Raw genomic sequence first — 16,678 nt, forward strand, 5'->3', positions numbered from 1 at the left:
TTCCCTGCGCAGCGTTCAGCTGCCCTCATGCCACACGCTGGCTGCATAGCCACACCACCCTCATGTCTATTTATAAGTGCGTACTGGATGAGGAGGAACCGGAGACTAACACTACAGAGGGTTGGCATGGCTAGGCAGCGACCCTCTTCGAAAGTGCGGGCGATAGCCCACAATGCTGTTGAGAATTGATGATAAATTGCGTACGATCATCATTCCAATCCCGTGCCACCTCCGTCACAAAATTGTCCGGAACCGCTAACGTGGGCATAAAGGGGACTCAGGTGCCAGTACTTCTACACATCTCCACAATGCAGCAGCACATACTAACACCAAAGATTGGTTTGCAGCAGGAGGTGTCGCAAAAGTAGCCACCACAGGTATACAGTGACCCTGTGAAAGTCTCATGAAATCACTAACGCTTCCTGTGGATGCTCCAATCCAGTATCTCGGATAACTGTGGTAATTTGTAGCACGAGAGATAATACATGCCGACCAACGCAGATCCCCAGACCCCAAGCAGCAGGGGGAGGTGGCATAATAAGCCCGAGAAACCATGACCGAGGTAGGAGCCACAATACTTTGTGTGGGAAGCACGTGAGCGGGCCCTGGGTCAGGCTCAGTTCCAGCATCCACCTTGTGTGACGCAAGGTGCCGTGAGTTACATAGCTATGGGAAATCCATGTGTCCTCACACAATTCATTCTGTGTAGGTGTTAGATAGTTAAACACCGCAATGGGAAAGCCATCTGCACTCTGCACCCTACCCTAGTCAGTCAGTGTATTTTTGCCAAATAGGTAAAACTCCGCAATGGGAAGTCTTTGTGCACCCACAGCATAGGCGAGCCCATGAAGCTCAAAAACAGTATTACACATGAAGAAATCAGAGTGACCACACATGGCAGAGTTTCACCCCACCCAGAATCTCGGCCCACACCTTTGCCCTAGTCATTCTGTGTATTCATGCCAGACAGCTGAACACAGCTATGGGAAACCTTTGTGCACCCACAGTTGGGGCAAACCCCTCAAACCTTTCTGTAGCAATTGTATAGGCAGACCCCCTCAAACCTCTTAGTAGCAAGTGTATAGGCGGACCCCTGAAACTTTTCTGTTGCAAGAGTATAGGCGAATCCCTCAAACCTTTTATTAGCAAGTGTATAGCCGGACCCCTGAAACATTTCTGTAGCAAGTGTATAGGCGGACCCCACCAAACTTTTAGTAGCAAGTGTATAGGCGAACCCCTCAAACCTTTTAGTAGCAAGTGTATAGGTGGACCCCGCAAACCTCTTAGTAGCAAGTGTATAAGCGGACCCCTGAAACTTTTCTGTTGCAAGAGTATAAGAGAATCCCTCAAACCTTTTAGTAGCAAGTGTATACACGGACCCCCAAACTTCTTAGCAGCAAGTGTACAGGCGAACCCCCCAAACTATTCTATAGCAAGTGTATAGGTGGACCTCCTAAACCTCTTAGTAGCAAGTGTATAGCCAGACCCCTGAAACTTTTCTGTTGTAAGAGTATAGATGGACCCCTGAAAATTTTCTGTTGCAAGAGTATAGGCCAGTGATGATGAACCTATGGCACGTGTGCCAGAGGCGGCACGCAGAGCCCTCCCTGATGGCACGTGCCACCTTCGGCCGCTCACCACGTTAGTGATTACTGGCAGGGGCCGCAGCTCCCTTGCCAGCGTTCACTCAGCAGCGCTGATCCCGGCGCACACAGTGTCGTCAATGTGCAGCCGGGATACCCCTCCCCTGCTGTCTCTCTTAGGTTCCACGGGAGCAGGGGGTTGAGGCGTCCTGAAGCACACTGTCATCACAGTGTGCACCCGGAATGGGCGCCAGCAGCAGCGCCGAGCAGAGTAGGAGGGGGTAAGTATATAGGTCTCGGTCTCACTATTACTACTGGGGCTGCTATGGGATGTCACCATTACTATTGGGGGCCGCTGTGGGGTGTCACCATTACTACTGGGGGCCACTGTGGGGTTTCACATTACTACTGGGGGCCGCTGTGGGGTGTCACCATTACTACTGGGGGCTGCTGTGGGGTGTCACTATTACTACTGGGGGCCGCTGTGGGGTGTCACTATTACTACTGGGGGCCGCTGTGGGGTGTCACCATTACTACTGGGGCTGCACTGGGGTGGGTCACTATTACCACTGGGGCCGCTCTGGGGGGTCACTATCACTGCTGGGATATGTTTACACGAGGTGAAAATGCTGCAGAATGTCCTCAGCGGAAATTACCATGGCAAATTCCACAGCATTTCCGCATCCAAAAGAAGTCAAAATCTGCACCTGGTCTATTTCCAAACGGCCCTGTTCTTTTAAGAACGATGGAGGTAAAAATCATATGTCGTCATAAGCCCCGCCCCCTGATGTGTTGCCACTTTGCAATAAATAAGTAGGTTTTAGGTTGCAGTTTGGGCACTCGATCTCTAAAAAGTTTGCCATCACTGGTATAGGCGAACCGCTCAGACCTTTTAGTAACAAGTGCACAGGCGGACCCCCAAAACCTCTTAGTAGCAAGTGTATATGCAGACCCCTGAAAAACTTTTCTGTTGCAAGAGTATAGCCGAACCCCTCAAACCTTTAAGCAGAAATTGTATAGGCGAACCCCTTCAACCTTTTAGTAGCAAGTGTATAGGCGACTTCCTCAAACCTTTTAGTAGCAAGTGTATAGACAGACCCCTCCAACCTTTTAGTAGCAAGTGTATAGGTGGACCCCCCAAACCTTTTAGTAGCAAATGTATGGATGGACCCCTGAAACCTTTCTGTTGCAAGAGTATAGCCGAACTCCTTAAACCTTTTAGTAGCAAGTGTATAGGCGGACCCCCCCAAACCTCTTAGTAGCAAGTGTATAGGCAGACCCCTCCAACCTTTTAGTAGCAAGTGTATAGGAGAACCCACCAAACCTTTTAGTAGCAAGTGTTTAGGCGAACCCCTCAAACCTCTTAGTAGCAAATGTATAGACGGACCCCTGAAACTTTTCTGTTGCAAATGTATAGGTAAACCCCAGAAACATATCTGTAGCAAAAGTATAGGTGAAGTCCTGAAAATTTTCTGTTGCAAGAGTACAGGTGAACCCCTTAAACCTTTCTGTAGCAAGTGTACAGGCAGACCCCCCAAACCTCTTAGTAGCAAGTGTATAGGCCGACCCCTGAAGCTTTTCTGTTGCAAGAGTATAGCCGGACCCCTCAAACCTTTTTGTAGCAAGTGCATAGGCGGACCCTTCTAACCTTTTAGTAGCAAGTGTATAGGCGAAACCATCAAACCTTTCTGTAGCAAGTGTATAGGTGGACCCCCCAAACTTCTTAGTAGCAAGTGAATAGGCGGACCCCTGAAACTTTTCTGTTGCAAGAGTATAGGAGAACCCCTCAAACCTTTTAGTAGCAAGTGTATAGGTGGACCACCCAAACCTTTTAGCAGCAAGTGTATGGGTGGACCCCCGAAAATTTTCTCTTGCAAGAGTATAGGCGAACCCGTCAAACCTTTTAGTAGCAAGTGCATAGGCAGACCCCCAAAACCTCTTAGTAGCAAGTGTATAGGCGGACCCCCCAAACCTCTTAGTAGCAAGTGTATAGGCGGACCCCTGAAACTTTTCTTTTGCAAGTGTACAGGCGAACCCCTCAAACATTGGTGTACCATGAGCATAGGCGAACCCCTCAAACATTGGTGTACCATGAGTATCAGCGAACACCTGAAAAAATTTGTTTGCCAAGAGTATAGGCGAGGGTAAGAAAAATTTGTTGGGTAAGAGTATAGGCGAGGGCCTGAAAAATCGGTGTACCAAGAGTACAAGTGTACCCCTGAAAAATTGCTTAACCCTGAAAGCAGGTAAAAGCCATAAACATTTTTTTTTTAATGTAGCTGTCGCTTTATTTGCAACAGAGCCTGGAGACAGCCCTCCGACAACATTTGTTTTAACCCCCGTAAAATTGGCGTTTCAGCACAATGACATGCTGTTTTAGGAGGAGGAGGAAGTTCCGAAAGGGATAGACCAAGTTACTTCTTCCTTTTTTGGGGGTTAGAGAGAGGATGCATATTTCTCCTGTTGCAGCTAAAAGAATCTTTAGGTTCCACTGCTTTCCACCGGTGGAGAAGAGAAGTCTGGAGAAATCCAGCCTTTGTTCATCTTTATGAGTGTAAGCATGTCGGCGCTGGCAGTTGATACCCCAGCTGCACTAAACACCCTCTCTGACAAGACGCTAGCGGCAGGGCAGGCCAGCACCTCCAAGGTGTACAGTGCAAGTTTGTGCCACATGTCCAGCTTTGACACCCAATAGTTGTATAGAGCAGAGGGATCATGGAGGATGGTGGTATGATCGGCTATGTACTCCCTCATCATCTTTTTACATTGCTCCCTCCGACTCAGCCTTGACTGGGGAGTGGTGACACAGTCTTGCTGGGGAGACATAAAACTGGCAAAGGCCTTGGAGAGTGTTCCCCTGCCTGTGCTGGACATGCTGCCTGATCCCCGCGCTTCCCCTGCCACTTGGCCCTCGGAACTGCGTCTTCTGCCACTAGCGCTGTCAGATGGAAACTTTAGCATCACTTTTTCCACCAGGGCCCTGTGGTATTGCATCACTCTCGTACCCCTTTCCTCTTCGGGAATGAAAATGGAAAGGTTCTCCTTATAACGTGGGTCTAGAAGGGTGTACACCCAGTAATCCATGTTTGGCCAGAATGCGTCTAACGCGAGGGTCACGGGAAAGGCAGCCTAACATGAAGTCAGCCATGTGTGCCAGGGTACCAGTACGCAACACATCGCTCTCCTCACTAGCCCATACGTGCTGAACAGATGAGAGGCAAGCAGCATGGGTACCCTCTGCAGTGTGGCCAGCAGGCTCTTACCCCTCCTCCTTCTCCTCCTCCCCCTCCTCCTCCAAACCGCACTGAAATATAGACATGAGGGTGGTCTGGCTATTAAGCGACATACTGTCATCCCCGTCTCCTGTTCCAACCACAAAGCGTTGGCCTTTATGCTTAGCAGCAAACTTCTCAGAAGGCAAAGCAGTGGGATGGTAACGCTAATGATGGTAACGTGGAATGAGGAAAATCCTGGGCGCTCCGGGCCGAGCAGCGTTTCCCAGAAAGCGGAAGGAGCAGGCCAGTTTCCCCTGATAGAGCCGACGTCGGTAAAGTAAGGACTCGCAAAACGTCACAACGAGCACCTTGTCGGGGCCAATGGGAAAGAGCTGTGGTCTTTGACACATTTTCTCAAAGTGCTGAGGAGTGGGGACGCACTCAGTCAATGCACCACAGCCTTCCCCCACCGCTGCCTCCCTTGGGGCAGAGCGACTGAGTCCCCCTCTTCCCTGCCAAGTCCCCACTCTGCTTGTCTGGCCGTGGGGCCAATGTGTGGCCATTTCAAGCCTGGGCTCCCCCTCCGAGAAGTCGGGCAAGGCTGAGGTGGGCGCCTGCCCATATCTGCCATGTGACCCCTTGTGAGCCCCTCTCCCACGCAATCGGTGCGAAGATGAGGCGACCGCTCCAAGCCTGGGCATCCCCACTGAGAAGCAGGGCAAGGTGGATGTGGGCGCCTGCCCGTCTCCGCCGTGTGACCCCCATGTGAGCCCCTCTCGCACGCAGTGGTGCGACGATGAGGTGACCGCCGCAAGCCCAGACACAAGCTCTGAGAAGCCGGGCAAGGTAGAGGCGGTGGCCCTCGCCCACCTCTGCCATGTGAGCCCCTGCGAGCCCCTCTCCCACACTGCGGTGCAAGGATGAGGCGGCCGCCCCAAGCCTAGACACCCCCTTCGAGAAGCTGGGCAAAGTAGAGGCGGGGGCCTGCCCGTCTCCACCGTCTGACTCTCTGTGATCCCCTCTCCCATGCAGTGGTGTGAGAATGAGGTGACTGCCCCAAGCCTGGGCACCCCCTCCGAGAAGCTGGGCAAGGTAGAGGCGGGGGCCCTCGCCTGCCTCTGCTAACCTTTTCTCGTGGGTTAGCTTAGCACGGCACGTCACAGCGCAAGAAGAACGTGTTCTCTCTCTCCTCCCAGAAAACGCTCTGAGAGGGCAGAGCATCATACAGCACTAATCTTGTGCATAATTCTCAAAACACATGCCATCTATGGCTGTGATATGACTATCACAGCCATCCATGTCTCCATGGACCAATCACAAGGGTCCCTGGTAGTTTCTATTTACAAAATATGGATTTGGCAGCTTTCTATATTTCCAGGTGCACTAAAACTTTTTGCTTTGGGGTGCAGGGGAGGGGCAGGGGGTTCAGGGGAGGGGCAGGGGGTTCAGGGGAGGGGCAGGGGGTTTAGGAGAGAGCCAGCTTGGGAGGCCGTCAAAAGGCATATTGGCGGTCGTTAAGGGGTGTATTTTTCAAAATAGGGTCATTTGTGTCGGTATCTATCATTCTGACACCTCTGAGCGTTTGCAAACTTGGCTTCGTGCAGGAAAACAAAATATTCCTCAAAATTTTAATAATGAATGTTAAATCTGTATGTCTCTAAGGGTGACTACCCACTAGCATTTTTTTCCCGCTGTTAATTCACTGCGTTTTTGTTTTTTTTCAAATATCAATGGGACTTTCTAATGTTAAAATGGTAACGCAGCAAAAACGTCAACTGCATTGAGATTTTAACATTACAAAGTCCCATTGACATCTGGAAAAAAAAACAACGCAGCGAATTCGCGAGTGGAAAAACGCTAGTGGATATTCACCTTTAAATGCTAAAAAAAAAATAAACTAAAGTTTTGTAAATGCGCTTCCAGAATAAAGTTAAACACATGGAGTATATATCTTATCAAAAATCTGGACAGTATGTTTGCACATATTTGAGATATTGCAATTAAAAAAAAAAGACAATTTTTCCCCAATTTTCCCAATTGTGTTGCTTTTAACAAATGTACACAAGTTATATCAGTCTATTTTTACGACCAAAGTGAAGCACAATATGTGGCGAAAAAGTAATGTCAGAATCACTTGGAGATGCAAAACCTTTACGGAGTTATTCTATGTTACAGTTACACATGTTAGGTTTCCAAAAATTTGCCTGGTTATTAAGGTACAAGTAGGCTTGGTTACCAAGGGGTTAAATTAAAGGTGCCCACACACCTTCAACAGCTGTTGGCTGAATGATCATTGTGTCCCTCAGCTCTGTTGGGCTTGGCTGGGTGTTTACATCTTTAGGGGGGATAGGTCACAGCCATACAAACTTTCTTCAAGAGAACAAAAGGATCAAGCATTAAAATAAAAAAATCTTGCTATTTGTATAGCACCAACGTATTCTGCAGCACTTTCAGGTAATTATTTATTTATTTTACAGACCCCAGAAGGATGGAAGGCTGAGTCAACCTTGAGCCAGCCACCTGAACCACACAAGGATTGAACTTGCAACCTTCTAATTGTAGGTGAGAGCTTACACTCTGCACCACACAAGGCTCAGACATCAAGGTCCCTGATACTTTTTTTCTCCAAACTCATCTGTCAGAGGAAGTTGAGGAGCCCGCATAGAAATTAGAGATTTGTCTGGCCCAGCTGTAATAGGTGGATTGGATGACTAAACACTAATGTGTATGAGAGCCTTTACTGTGTACAATTACTACTATCACGGAGTATGTACATCGTACATATATCTCTGCCAACAGCTTGTGAATAAAGTGAATGTTAGGAGAGGGAGAACATCATTAGCAGTGCAATATAATGGCAGTAGGTACACAACGCCGGCGTATGTGCCAACGATCAACTATTCACAGTACAGTTGGGCATACATATCAGTTATACCATAAGATGTTTATGGGCACTCGCATTTTGCACTTACCAGGTGACTGTACTTATAATTTATCTCTGCAGATTGACAGTTCCTGGTGAGGCGTAGATCATGTAGAGCCTGAGCCAATATGTACACAGCTTTATAGACTCGGTCGGAGAGACCAGGGTCTTGGAAGTTATAAAAGTCTGTGACCCTTTCTGTCCCAGTACAGTTATGAAGAGATTTATTGTATGCAAACTGATGTAATTCATTCATTCGGGGATGTCTTGATAGACAGTGGACATTTACCAGCCAAATATGAGCCAGTAACATGTCTTCTGGATGATTTATAATCAGGAAACTTTCATAGAAGCTGCTCATATCTGGAAGAGGCAGCCGAGAAGGTTCAATAGCCAAACTCCCATTTAATGCTTCTTTGTGATGTTCTATAAGAGCTGCCATTAAAGCAAATGGAGGACCGAAGACCAGAGTCTTATCCCGCAACACAATTCGTAATGCGTGTAACCAATCTGCAAGGTATACAGAATACGTCCCACAGAGTATGATAACCTGGGCTGATGACTTGCTGATGATCTCCATGTTTTTTCTTTCTATCTCATGTATAGCATTTAAGCTCACACGCTTTACTTTTATGGTGTAGGCCACACAGATTTCATTCATGGTCAGATATTGTGTCAAAATCCGAATCTCCTCATTACCGCTGTCATCGTCTGAAGATACAATCCCAACCCATGTCCATCTAAAGAACTTCATTATCTTGGATAACACCAAACAACTGATCTGGGCACTTTGACTGGTCCTGTAAAAAGTTGGGTAGCGATGTCGATCATTTAAAACAGAACTTGTTGCCCCATAACTGATCTATAAAGAGTAATGATATAAAACAAGTATTAATGCCAAATAAACAGCCTAGAATCTAATGGAAAACCAAAAGAAATAGAAATGATTGCTGGTATGAAATAGCAGCCTAGCCCACACATAGGGCAGAACCTCCGCTCTTGGACTCTAACTGCAGATGGAAGAAACAGTAAATGAAGTCCATACATTTCTGCACTGATTATAAAATGTGGTCGGGTTGTATCTAAGTTACAATTATAGCCAGACACAATGGGGAACATTTTCTGCAAGGGCCGTTTGCACAAAAATGTCGTGACTTTTAAGCCTTCTGCGTCAGCCCTGCAACCTTCTTTGAAAAGTGGGTGCAGCTTGTTTGGAGGGTGTACCAAGAAACTTATGAATAATTTATCCCAGACACTGGCCTAAGTTATGCCAGAAATGTGGGCCTGTTGGGAACAGGCATACATTTCTGTCGAGGCACACAGAGGATGGGAGTATGCACTGAGTGCCTAAAGAAGCATGTGTTTCATGTATTCAGCGCACCGTCCGCACGAGAAACTGTAACAGGGCCCCATAACTATAATGCTTTATTTATAGTATTGGGCTTTCTATATTGCCTTATGGCCCCCTAATGCTCCTTGGCCTAGGTGCAACTGCATCCCCTATAGTTATGCCCCTGCCTATAGTCCACCATCAGGGCTACAGGTCACGTCTCATCTTTTATTATTTTTAAATCCTATTTATCTAGATCCTGGACACAGGGCATACGTTAAGGAGTTGAGACGACAAGATGCTGGCTTGTCACGGCGGCACTTACCACGCTCCCTTCCAGAGGACTGCATGTAGCCACAGCCAGGGCACTGCTGGGCTTCTTCCGGACACTCCTTGGAAAGGGATGCCCAATAAACATAGCGAACAGTGATTGAGGTGTTGTCATGGGTGACACTACTTTTCCGTTACACACTGGAATGACCTTTGGCAGAGAATAAATGAGCCACAGACAGATATAATGTACCTCAGGTCCATGGGAACAGTCAGGGCTTGGCGAAACTTTACTTGAAATGAACTTCCATCAGTACAAGGCAAAAAAAAATATTCCAAGTGCAAGCATTAAGACAGACTTGAGTAGAAGTACCTCCACACAGCGATCCCAGACTTCAGAACACCTGTGTGTTAACAATTGAAGATGTGTACCTCCACCCAGTGGTCCCAGACTTCAGGACGCTCAGGTGTGAACAATTGAAGAAGAGTAGCTCTACGTGGTGATCCCAGACTTTAGGAGGCTCATGTAGGAAGTTCAGAAATAACTAGAGTACCTCTGCACTGGGCCTTGGACAATTAGTCTCATGTTCAGCTCATGCTTTCTCTCTCTTTGGGGATCACTCCTCTAGCATTCATGGTCCTTTCACAATGGGAAACCTCTCCTCCTCTTCCATCTTCACCACATTAGGGTTAAAGGTACCCCCATGTTGCTCTGTGCTTTCCTCTCCTAGACTAGGAAGATGAACCCTGAATGGAACTAACTTTCCCGCTCTCAATCACACACATTTATAATCTCAGACACACCATGTGACAGGACATAAATTGCTACTTTTAAGGGACAGTCATATCCCAGTCTCATGCAAACAGTTAACCCATCACGTGCTGCAGCTGTGCAATACACATAGCACGATGACTTGACAGTTTTTGCACAGTACATCAACATTAGACATAGCAAATATGATATTCATGGAGGGGGCAGGAAAGCATATGCTGTGCCACTACACAAGAACTTAAGCTTCATACAGCCAGGTGTTATGCTTCCATCCACTATTTAGCTTAGCTAACGTGGTCCTAGCCCTCTAGGTCCAGGAACAGCCTTAGCTGCGTAACCTGGTTGTTCTAAGCTAGCCTAGAAATGATTTTAGGGTGCGAGTACTCCTCAAAGGGACTTAGTTTTTGTGGTTATACTAACTACAAGGTGAAGGTTGATATAGAGCAGACATTGAGAAATGGGGGTCTAACATAGATAGTTTATTATCCCACCTCTCCCTCAGAGATTAATTTGAAAACCCAGTTATTTCTTCCTCTTTACTTCCTAACCGAGTCTCTGTATGACTATATTATTAGCCGAAGGTTGAGAAAACTCTCACTATTTAACTGCCTATTAGGACCGAGTATTCAGACAACCCCTTAGGTTGGGTCCTGTTACATATAGATCCTATAGTTGATTCCTCCCAAAATCTGGGAAGTTTTCATTGCCTTTTTCTCTATTGAGAGAATAGGTTCTGTAGGTTCCTGATGAGCTGTTGTTGTGGTGAAACACGTCAAACCATGAACCAACGTGTACTAAATAGAGATGAGCGAGCACCAAAATGCTCGAGTGCTCATTACTCGAGTCGAACTTCCCGCGATGCTCGAGGGTTCGTTTCGAGTAACGAACCCCATTAAAGTCAATGGGCGACTCGAGCATTTTTGTATATCGCCGATGCTCACTAAGGTTTTCATTTGTGAAAATCTGGGAAATTCACGAAAGTGATGGGAACGACACAGAAACAGATAGGGCAGGCAAGGGGCTACATGTTGGGCTGCATCTCAAGTTCCCAGGTCCCACTATTAAGCCACAATAGCGACAAGAGTGCCCCCGCCCCCCCCCCCCCGCATTGTCAGCATAAAGATCGTTCTCCTCTGCCACAGCTGAATGAGCTGCCTCTGATTGGTCACAGCCTCACCAATCAGAGGCAGCTCTTACTCACACCCATTCATGAATTCATGAATGGGTGAGTGAGTGCTGCCTCTGATTGACAGCTGAGAGCTGCCCCTGATTGGTCCCTGCGCTGAGCCAATCAGAGGCAGCACTCACCCATTCATGAATTCATGAATGGGTGTGAGTGAGAGCTGCCTCTGATTGGTGAGGCTGTGACCAATCAGAGGCAGCTCATTCAGCAGGCAGGGATTTTAAATCCCCGGCTGCTGAATACTACACAGAGCAGTTCAGGAGAACTGCCGGCCGGATGCGGCTGAACTCCGGCTGCAGTGGAAAGGTGAGTATACATTTTTTTTTTTTTTTTTACACATTTTAGGATGATTTTCAGGTAAGGGCTTATATTTTTAAGCCCTTCCCAAAAATTCATCCTGAGATCGCCCGCAGCCCATTGCTTTCCAGAGCATCTCGAGCACCCTAATACTCGAACGAGCATCAAGCTCGGACGAGTATGCTCGCTCATCTCTAGTACTAAACCATGAATGAATTCACTCTGTAAAGTAAAAATCATTCTAGGTTACATTTGAAAATCACAAATCAACTTACTGTTTAATCCAAGGATCATATTTTAGATCTGTGTTGAATGAATGAAGGCAGTAAGACAATCCTGGCTCTGTCATTCTCAGTGTACTAACCTTACATTGTAACCCATTTACTGGTTGGCATGCCTTAAACCACATCTCTTTCCTTTTACCAATATTTGCTTTATGGGTCATTGTGTTCTGTATACTGTATAGGGATTCCTTCATCTTGGATACCAACAGGGGTTTGTCTATGTAGATTTATGTAATGTGTATGTCTCAAAGTTTACAGCCCTGCACTTTCCAAACTTCATGTGTGGGTACTACTCAGCTTCTGTATGTGTTTTCAGCCTGAATTTTTTAATAGTTTGACTACAATTTAGTTTTAAATATGTCTATTCTGCGATGGGCTGTAGCTGCAAATAAGATTTGCACAATATTGAGAAATGCTGGGCCATTTATCCTTGAAAATGTTTTACAGGTTATCATTATTTCTGGGATGCCTTGTGTGAGCATCCCTCTTCAGTTGATGTCCCAGCATCTCTATAACATTAAGGCCAGGATTGACTTTGCCATTCTAAAACATTTTTTTTTTTACCACCATTGTTTATGTTATCACTTGTGTACTTTGGATCCTTGCCTTGTTGCATCACCCTTCAGTTTGATCATTGTTTCCTCTGTGATCACATGCCAAAGCCACCAAAACCATGAAACCCCTCCATCATAGCCCTAAATCATGATACTTTCTCCACTGTAGCCCCAAACTATAGTAGAAAGTGAGGTCCACAGCAGTTTAAGTTGATGCATAAAAACGTATTTTATTCCTCCATGTAGATCGCCGCAATCTACATGGAGGACTAAAATACAAAGATTTTATGCATCAACTTATGCTGCTGTGGACCTCATTTTCTACTATATGTTGTTTATGTGGAACTGAGATCTGGGATGCCGATTCCGTGGCATTGCATGGGATTTTGGTCCTGCCTTTGTGGATGTTGAGTGAGTGCTGCCTGAAAAAACCTTTTGCTTCTATCATAGCCCCAAACCATGATGCTCCTTCCACTATTTGCTCCAAACCATGATCCGCCTTCCACAAGGCTCCACTGTTGGATGAGGTTTTGGTGTTGGTGTTGAGTGCTCTCTTTTCCTTCAAATATAACATTGTGCATTTGTACAAAAAGGTCCACTTTTGTTTCATCTTCCCAAATCGATGTAACTTTTTATCAAGTCTTAATAATGATTGGGAATAGGAAACCAAACCAGAAAAACAGCAGCTGTCTGTGGATGGTTTCCTGCCTTGGTTTTCTATTCCCAATTATTGTTAAGACTTGTGAAAAAGTCCCGTTAATTTGAAGGAATGCCACCCTCCTATAGGTGGCGCTGCAGAGGTATTTTTCCATATTCCTTATTTGGAAAATGGCATACTCAGTATAGACGTCATGGGTATCCTTATAATAACAAGGTATCACTGAAAGGATAATCAAACTACTAACGACCACTTGTCTGTGAGTATGTATATGGGTAGGGGTGTGGGAATGCAGGAATTGCACTTGAGCAGATGGGTTTTATTTCACAGTCTTATCTAACACAGACAACCTCCTCTTCATCATACACTAATCTATTACATGGACGACCTCCTCCTCCTGAAATACTAATCTATTACACAGACCTCCTGCTCCTCCGATATCTTACACAGACAACCTCCTCCTCTGCTCCAACTACCACACAGCTTCCCACTAGCACTGAGCCACTAAGTACCACACAGAAATGAGCCCAGCACCCACTCTTATGAAAGCTGTCTGAAAGGAAGTCTGTGTTACCCATAGGCACCAATCACAGTGCAGCTTTCATTTTACCTCAGCGGTATAAGAAATAGCCATTGGCAACAAAAATTACAGGAGAAGTCAGTGAGTATAAAAATAAATACACGGGCAACGCCGGGTAATCAGCTAGTAGGTGACAAACCATCAGATGTCGTATCAATAGTTTGTGTTAAATGTCATATAGTTTAAGCTTTGGTTGTATTGTTGTTATTAGGCCAAGATCAATAGACCTTACAAGCATCCGTTGTGGTACCCATCTAGTGACGTGATGAGCGATAAACTCTTTTTATAACATCCATTAATTGACTCGTCTTTTGTAACAACCATTATTTGACCCTACGCATGTTTCAACCAAACTATCAGCGGTCCTATATCGGAAAGTACCAGTTTCTTTTTTGGTTCATTGATCCTTGGTACCTCATATCCTACTAGGAGTGGCCGTTCAGTGACAGTAATGTGGATGTAACAATTATAATACTAGCATAAAATGCATACGTAGAACTCAAATCTGATGTAAATGATGGAACAGGGAATCACCCAGCAGCTCGAAATATATGAGGAATACTAAAAAGTGCTAAGATCGGGTGTAGGAATGCGGGGGTTAGACCTAGACCTTCATTGCATTTTGTGCTTATGGTTATAAATGTTACGTCCACATATAGGACCCCTGATGATACCATTAACGTGGTTGCAATGTGCGTAGTGTCAAACAACGGTTGTTATAAAAAGAGTTTATCGCTCATCACGTCACTAGATGGGTACCACAACGGATGCGTGTAAGGTCTATTGATAGTGGCCTAAGAACAACAATACAACCAAAGCTTAAACTTTAGGACATTTAACACAAACTATTGATACGGCATCTGATGGTTCATCACCGATGAGGTCGCATTCGCATGGTGGCATTTGCCAATAAACAGTGTGCTTTCACCTCCATGATCAATCATTATGATGCCAAGGGCCTGTGTCTGCAACACACATGATTTAATAAATGAAGGATCGCGGTGTGTATTACACAAATTATCACATTTTGTGCTTGGAAACCCATTAGAGGCCATTTTTGTATACGCCTATGGGGATAACCAACTACAAAAGGAGATCCAGCCATTTCATGGTGCGTTCCCCCCGTCCTCCCTTCTTTTGTGTCGTTTTTGGTTTTGTGTTTTTGGGTTTATGCTTTGCTTCATATTAATGTCATCACTGTTAGCTATGAGCAGTTCCTGATTTTTAATTCTAAGTATTAAAAGTCATATTTTATCATTATCCTTTCAGTGATACCGACCTATGCAGCTAAGATCCGAGTCTCAATGATCAATGAGAACCAGAAACATGTTTTTCTGACAGAGCTAAGGACATGAGGATGCCACCTACCTGTGAGTACCGGTATATGGCCAGTATTTGAGCCATGGACACCGTAGATACTGAACCCAGGTCTCCAATAAATCCGACTACATTCCTCTGCTCTCTACAACAATAATTGGGGACGGTCCTTCCGGGTCCTGATAAAATCTGTAGGACACTTCTCACAGATTTCTTGCTTTCGGAGCACGAGTCATATACATGATATCCCAGAGAGATGTTGGGTAGAATTGTCTGATCTCGGTTGATTTCCTCAATAGCGAAACGGAAAGTCAGAAGATACCTGTAGTACTGAGGCACGGGTCTATGGAGATGAGATAAAGTGGTAGGAGATGAATGGAGGTCGTGTTGGCGACCATCTGATCAGTAAGTATTAACCCTACTGATATTTTTACCATTTTGATATTTTTATGTTCTATTGTGGAAAAACCTTCATGACAACTATGGATTCTAGATTTTCAGGAAATCAGATGGCTAAGGTTGTGTAGTTTTTATGGTGTGTAAAGATACACTGTGTGATGAAATGTTGCAGAAGGTTAGTCGCTGCATGTATTTTTAAGAATACTCCGCCATGTTTTAACGTATGATGTTCATGAAACTGTAATAGACGGAAGAACTCATACCCTTTTGTTTTATGCCATGTTGCCTGAGGGAATTCTTGAAGTTTCTGTACTGATTGTTTGTATCACGTTGGCAATTATCTGTTTTTGTTGGCTTTGCTATAACATCACCAAAAGTTCCCTGAGAGGCAAAGTGTGGTCTCCCCTGAACCCTCCGAAGTAATCTGTGTGATTGCTGGAAGATGCTGTAAAACTGTTCCAGGACAAGGAAGACTGTGTGTCCTCCTATAAAGTACTGTGTGATATAGTGTCCTGTATACTTCGTGAAGAATAGTGAGCATATGAAGATGGGGGCAGAACAGTCTAAAACTTATCTTACCCCTATCGAGATAATAAGAGAGAGGGCGGGGGAGGATATCAGTACACAAGCCTATAAAATATACAGACAAATAGGACTTAAAAAGGCGGGAACTTTCAATTATGAATTTTGGTCCCAATTTAAAAATAAAAATATTAAAATGCTACGTGACTTAAAGCTAGAAAAAGGTATCGAGGCCATAATAGACTTATCTAGGAAAGCCCAAGACGAACACTGGGACACGGAGGCCAGGGAAGGCATAGTTGTTCATTGTCCTCTGGCCCCTCCACCAACCCCGTCAATTCCTACGGGTCTTTATCCAAACCTTGCAGAAGAGCTTCCACCTGCCTACCCAACTCCCGCATCTTCTACGGCTCCCCCAGCACCGGACAATAATCCTTTCAGGGGTCCAGCTTGGGATTGTCCCAGATGCAGGCAGCAGAATCCCTGCTATCTGGAAGATTGTCTTGCTTGTGGGGGCCCCAGACCCCATGGACAATGTGTCCCCGGCAATAGGCCCCCTTCTAATGTTACCCACCAAATGTTCCCTGTAACCTCCACCACTACCACGGGAAAAGGGGTCACGGCTAACGTAGATGTTACTACGGCCGAAGAAGGAGCTGCAGGGGGAGCGCCCCCCCTTCCTTTACACAGACTGAACAGACTAAAACTGTCTCGTCATGGCGTCCCTGGTCAGTCACGGACCAAATGGCCTTATGCCAACAGTTACCAGACCCAGAGACTGAACCAGCAGC

The 16,678-nt window shown here is 45.7% G+C and overlaps 1 protein-coding gene across 1 annotated transcript in view; it reads right to left on the reverse strand.

Moving 5' to 3' along the window:
* Positions 1-16,288, reverse strand: part of LOC136599313 (vomeronasal type-2 receptor 26-like) — a 38,124-nt gene extending 21,836 nt beyond the window's left edge. Inside the window, exons 1-3 of the mRNA XM_066588775.1 lie at positions 16,233-16,288; positions 15,018-15,309; positions 7,771-8,583 (exon numbers count right to left, since the gene is read on the reverse strand). Of these exons, the coding sequence (XP_066444872.1) occupies positions 7,771-8,583; positions 15,018-15,309; positions 16,233-16,288 (1,161 nt within the window). The remainder of the gene's footprint in view (positions 1-7,770; positions 8,584-15,017; positions 15,310-16,232) is intronic.
* Between the last annotated feature and the right edge of the window lie 390 nt (positions 16,289-16,678).

The sequence above is a fragment of the Eleutherodactylus coqui genome, unplaced genomic scaffold, assembly GCF_035609145.1.
Source record: "Eleutherodactylus coqui strain aEleCoq1 unplaced genomic scaffold, aEleCoq1.hap1 HAP1_SCAFFOLD_110, whole genome shotgun sequence".
Taxonomy (NCBI): Eukaryota; Metazoa; Chordata; class Amphibia; order Anura; family Eleutherodactylidae; genus Eleutherodactylus; species Eleutherodactylus coqui.